General features: G+C 41.0%; 1 protein-coding gene across 1 annotated transcript; it reads left to right on the top strand.

The window, feature by feature from the left end:
* Nucleotides 1–3,173: 3,173 nt before the first annotated feature.
* On the top strand, nucleotides 3,174–5,784 carry LOC102206280 (heat shock protein 5; the record flags this gene model as incomplete). Its single annotated transcript, XM_005755669.1, has 8 exons — nucleotides 3,174–3,313; nucleotides 3,406–3,637; nucleotides 3,740–3,877; nucleotides 3,962–4,074; nucleotides 4,165–4,555; nucleotides 4,656–4,893; nucleotides 4,983–5,150; nucleotides 5,291–5,784. Coding segments are annotated over exons 1-8 (1,896 nt in total), but the record flags the coding sequence as incomplete, so codon positions are not given.
* Nucleotides 5,785–5,789: the final 5 nt, after the last annotated feature.

The following is a 5,789-nucleotide window of genomic DNA, read 5'->3' on the forward strand; positions in this document are numbered from 1 at the left end:
AAACTATGAATGGCTTAAAGACAGTGTACCAGTGTTAAATCTGTACATGGAGTTGCTTGCTCCATCTGCTGTCATCCCTCCAAAGATGTAGATATTTTTGCCCAGCACAACAGCTGAGTGGGCAGCTACTCCTGGTGGAATATCTCCTTTGGCCTGCACTTTCTCCCAATTCACGTTCCCTTTAAAGATAATTTAACAGATATTTTTATATCATCCCAGTGCAATGCAGTGATACTCTGAACAATTATGCTGCATGTGTGTTGACATAGTGAATGAATATAGATCTTTGAATCCACCGCTACAATGATGTGATCACGTGTGGCTGGAGGGTGCCTGCCTTGTGTTTCAGGTTGGGACCAAGTAGAAGACACTGCAACAGATTTACATGAAAATGATGGACAGAGAAAGAAATAATTACTTTCATATAAACATATATATATTTCATATCATTTGTTCAAACTGAAACCAGAAAGGCATAATTTACAGCAGCAAAAAAACAATTTCAGGGGCAATGCAGAGAATACATGCCCCTTGATATTTAAAATGTGTGCTTTTTGTCCCCCTTAATAAAAATATTAAAGAATCATGTATCTTATTTTGAAAACGTAAACTTCTTGAAAGACATTTAAAGCTGTGTTTGGATGTTGGCTGTTTTCATTCTCTGTCAAGATGATCCCACACTGCTTGAATAATGTTGAGGTCCAGGCACTGGGGAAGCCAATCAATGACTGGTTGTGTTCCATTGTTTGTGTGCTTTAAATCCAGGTCTGCTTTTACTGCACTGGGGGTATACTGGGATCACTGTCATGCTGAAAATAAAGCCGTTGCCAATTAGATGCTTTCAACAAGGTGGATCAAAATCTGACTGTACCTTTCTGCGTTCAGAATTCCACCAGTTTAAAAAAAAAGCTTCAACGCCACTGTCTGAAATGCTCCTCGAAAACATAACATAGTCTCCACTGTGTATTACAGGTGACTGTGGATTCTCTCTGTTGTAGCTCTGTCCTGTCCTTCTCTGTACATATCGATGAGGATTTACATCAAAGATTTCATTTTTTCATTAATCACTCCAACAGACCTGTTGCCACTGATTTTCAATCCAGTACCTGTGTTATTTGGTATACCTCAGCCTTTTCTCCCTGCTTCCCTTCTTTAAGAATGGCTTCTTGAGAGCCACCCCTCAACTTAGACCATTTCTGATGAGGCTTCAATAAACAGCAGATGGATCAGTTGAAAAGCTAGATGCATTTCTCAGGTCCTGTGTCAGGTGTTTGCTGGATTTTTTCCTGTTTCTTAAGGTCATGACTTTAAGGCAATATTCACCTGCGGTAGATTTTTAGGCCTGAAATTTTTTTTTTTTTTTGGTCCTCCACTTGTTCATTTTCTTCTGATATTTTATAAACAATCTACAAACCATGCAGACATATGCCAAGTTTTCACCTAATAGCTCTTTGGGAATCATCTTGTCGGTGCAAAAATACAAATTTTGTCTGTCAAACTGTGATATATTTGGCATTTATGGTAGTTGTAGTAGGAACTGAAAAAAATTGGAACAAAAATTGTGTTTCTGCAACAGGCTATTTTGTATTGTATTTGTTGAAATGTTTAGAAAAAATGGTTTAAATGTTTAGCGATAATTTATCAAGTGAAAAAAGTTAGTTTTTGTAAAAACATAATAGTTATTTAGGAACATTGTACATGTATGCCTATTGCTATATATTTAAATGATTATCATTTGTTACATAAAATACTTAAGAAAGTCATAATAAAATGAATCAGTTATACTCAAAAAGTGTCCCACCTCAACATGTTCTTGGCAGTCTGAAAACCTATTATCATTTTAAATATCTCCATGTAGCATTATCCCTCTGACTTTCAGATTAATCTTTTGAACTTGAAAGAGAGGTCAAAGGTTAAATTTGGTATGACATTTAAAATCTTTAGAGTCTAAGTTATAAGGCTTTTGGCAATTTTCCACCAATAGACCAATAGGTCATTAAGTTTACAATGAAGACCTGAGTGTATGCAAGGCCGATTTTAATGTGTTGTTAACATGAACTCACACTACACTCCTACGAAGGTTTATCAGATTTCTATCAAAAGTTTTAAGTGGGAGACTGACAAAAATATAACTGCCTTGGCGGAGGTAATTATACATTTATACATACATTCACTTATTTTTACATACTTGTGGCGTTACATTCACACACTCACACTTCGGCACAAACGGTGACGTCGCCTAAACCTGATATGTGCAAATCAGGTGCAGCCAGCGCGCTAGACGAAACCAATCAGCGCCTTCCACCAAACAGCAGCTCAACCAATAGCGAGCCTCAAAACCGGGAAAGCGTGACGACTTGTTTACGAAGGCTTCTATATATACACGATTTCACAGATGCAATTATGTGAAATAGACAAAATAGACACAGTTTGCTTCACAGTATTGGAACTTTTGGAGGTTATCGTTGCTTATACTGTTTTATTTTGTAAAAAAGACGCTATCAAGACCTCAACTACAAATTGGCGAAGGTAAGACTCGAACCGGCGGCTTCAAACTGGGATTCATGTTGGTGCGTCCAAACGGAGTGAGCTAAACTGACAACAGGGGCAAGTGCGTCACAGATTTATATATGAAGGTTAAAACGTCTATCATCAGCATGATCATTTTTTACATTTACATTTACTTTTTTTTTTTTATCACGAAGTAGTCGGTGTTTAAGAAAAAGGAAAGAATAATATTTAAAAATGCCGAGTGACTTTGAAATATGTTTTATTTGTTGATTATTTTTTAATTACCACTTAGAATAAAATATTTTTTTGTTTTTAAATTGCCACTAAGAATAAAATGTGGTTGTTGTTGTTTTTTAAGAGGAGCTGGCCAAGAAGGTAGTAGGAATTGCAACCAATGTTACATCACAGTTTTGTCAAAATATTTTAAGTTGCCAAAACGGATTGGACTTATTATACTCTAGGTACAATAACGTAGTCAAAAATGTTTATAGTATTTATTATCTAAGACCAACTTCAAATCTGCTATGGTTCTGGAGCTCAGCAAATCACATCAGTACCATTAGCTGCTAGCTTCATGAACTCGGGAGGCTTAGTCCACTTATTGATTTCAAAGCCACGTTGATTTACGTTGTATTTCTTTTCTGCATTTTCCTTGTAGATTGGAGAGCAAACAAACAAAGATGAAGCTGTTGTGGGTTGTGATGCTGGTAGTCGGCACAGTGTTTGCCGCCGACGATGATGATGATAAGAAGGACAACGTGGGGACTGTGGTTGGGATTGATCTGGGGACCACATACTCATGGTAACAAGTCACGTTAAAATCTTTAAATAGTGACATGATACCACTGTGGAATAAAATGGCATTCAGACTAAATTCAAACTGTTTTCTTGCAGTGTCGGAGTGTTCAAGAATGGACGTGTGGAGATTATTGCCAATGACCAGGGAAACCGAATTACCCCCTCCTACGTGGCCTTCACCAGTGAAGGTGAGCGTCTGATCGGTGATGCTGCCAAGAATCAGCTGACCTCTAACCCTGAGAACACCATCTTTGATGCCAAGAGGCTCATTGGTCGCACATGGGGTGACTCGTCTGTGCAGCAGGACATCAAGTACTTCCCCTTCAAGGTGAGCTTGTAAACTGAAAGTAAAACTTGTAGTTGCTTGTTCTTTGGGTCATGTTTGAGTGAAATTGTTGTTAAATTAATATTAATATGTTTTCCTCTGAAGGTTACTGAGAAGAAGAGCAAGCCCCATATCCAGGTTGACATTGGTGGTGGTCAGATGAAGACCTTTGCTCCCGAGGAGGTCTCTGCTATGGTGCTGACTAAGATGAAGGAGACTGCTGAGGCTTACCTGGGCAAGAAGGTACAAAAAGTCAGAGATTGTAAAACAGGGAAAATTTTAATTAAATGGTGTATCATCAAATCTAACTTTATCCTTTTTCCTCAGGTCACACATGCTGTGGTCACTGTCCCCGCCTACTTCAACGATGCCCAGCGCCAGGCCACCAAGGATGCTGGTACCATTGCTGGTCTGAATGTTATGCGAATCATCAATGAGCCGTAAGCATCCAGTCAAAATGAATTTGCAATTTCAAACTCCAAAGAATATCTCTGCACTCCCTTCTAATAAACTCTCATTGTATTCTTTAGAACTGCTGCTGCTATTGCTTATGGCCTGGACAAGAAGGACGGAGAGAAGAACATTCTTGTGTTCGATCTGGGCGGTGGCACCTTTGACGTCTCTCTTCTGACCATTGACAACGGTGTTTTCGAAGTGGTCGCCACCAACGGTGACACTCATCTGGGAGGAGAGGACTTTGACCAGCGTGTCATGGAGCACTTCATCAAGCTGTACAAGAAAAAGACTGGCAAAGATGTGCGCAAAGACAACCGTGCTGTGCAGAAGCTGCGTCGCGAGGTCGAGAAGGCCAAGAGGGCGCTGTCTGCCCAGCACCAAGCCCGCATTGAGATCGAGTCTTTCTTTGAGGGAGAGGACTTCTCTGAGACCCTGACTCGTGCCAAGTTTGAGGAGCTGAACATGGTAAGATATTAATTTGGTTCTGAAAATATTGCATATCAAACATTATGGGAGAAACTGTTGACCGAGCTTTTTTTTAACCTGTGTGTTCTTCAAAACCCAGGACCTGTTCCGTTCCACCATGAAGCCTGTACAGAAGGTGCTGGAAGATTCTGACTTGAAGAAGTCTGACATTGATGAGATTGTCCTGGTTGGAGGCTCCACCCGTATCCCCAAAATCCAGCAGCTGGTGAAAGAGTTTTTCAATGGCAAAGAGCCATCTAGAGGCATTAACCCTGATGAGGCTGTGGCATACGGAGCTGCTGTGCAGGCTGGCGTGCTTTCTGGAGAGGAGGACACTGGTGACTCATCACTTTTAGAGATATTCTTTGAAACAGGGGTGAGCTTTCAAATGTGGTCCTGTTTACTAAACATTTTCCTTCACTTGCAGGTGATGTGGTTCTTCTGGATGTGTGCCCCCTGACCCTTGGTATTGAGACTGTTGGAGGAGTAATGACCAAGCTGATCCCCAGAAACACTGTGGTGCCCACCAAAAAAGCTCAGATCTTTTCTACAGCCTCTGATAACCAGCCTACTGTCACCATCAAAGTCTATGAAGGTAAGAGTTTGGATATTATTCTTTAAATTTCCCAAATAGTGTTTTTATACAAAGACTCCAATGACAAGAAACCGGTGACAGTGAAATAAATAAGTTCCACAAGTCTAATTGTTGGCTTTTTTCTTTTTTTTTTCTCTTAGGTGAGCGTCCTTTGACCAAAGACAACCATCTCCTGGGTACCTTTGACCTGACTGGCATCCCCCCTGCTCCTCGCGGTGTACCGCAGATTGAAGTCACCTTTGAGATTGATGTCAACGGCATTCTGCGTGTCACTGCTGAGGACAAGGGCACAGGCAACAAGAACAAGATCACAATCACAAATGACCAGAACCGGCTAACGCCCGAGGACATCGAGCGCATGGTGAACGACGCAGAACGCTTTGCTGACGAAGATAAGAAGCTGAAGGAGAGGATCGACGCTCGCAATGAGCTGGAGAGCTACGCATACTCCCTGAAGAACCAGATCGGTGACAAGGAGAAGCTTGGTGGCAAGCTGTCAGATGACGATAAGGAGTCCATTGAGAAGGCAGTGGAGGAGAAGATTGAATGGTTGGAATCCCACCAAGATGCTGACCTGGATGAGTTCCAGGCCAAGAAGAAGGAGCTTGAGGAGGTGGTTCAGCCCATTATCACCAAGCT

This window comes from Pundamilia nyererei, unplaced genomic scaffold (genome assembly GCF_000239375.1).
Source record: "Pundamilia nyererei isolate P.nyererei 1_Seehausen unplaced genomic scaffold, PunNye1.0 scaffold02439, whole genome shotgun sequence".
Lineage (NCBI taxonomy): Eukaryota > Metazoa > Chordata > Actinopteri > Cichliformes > Cichlidae > Pundamilia > Pundamilia nyererei.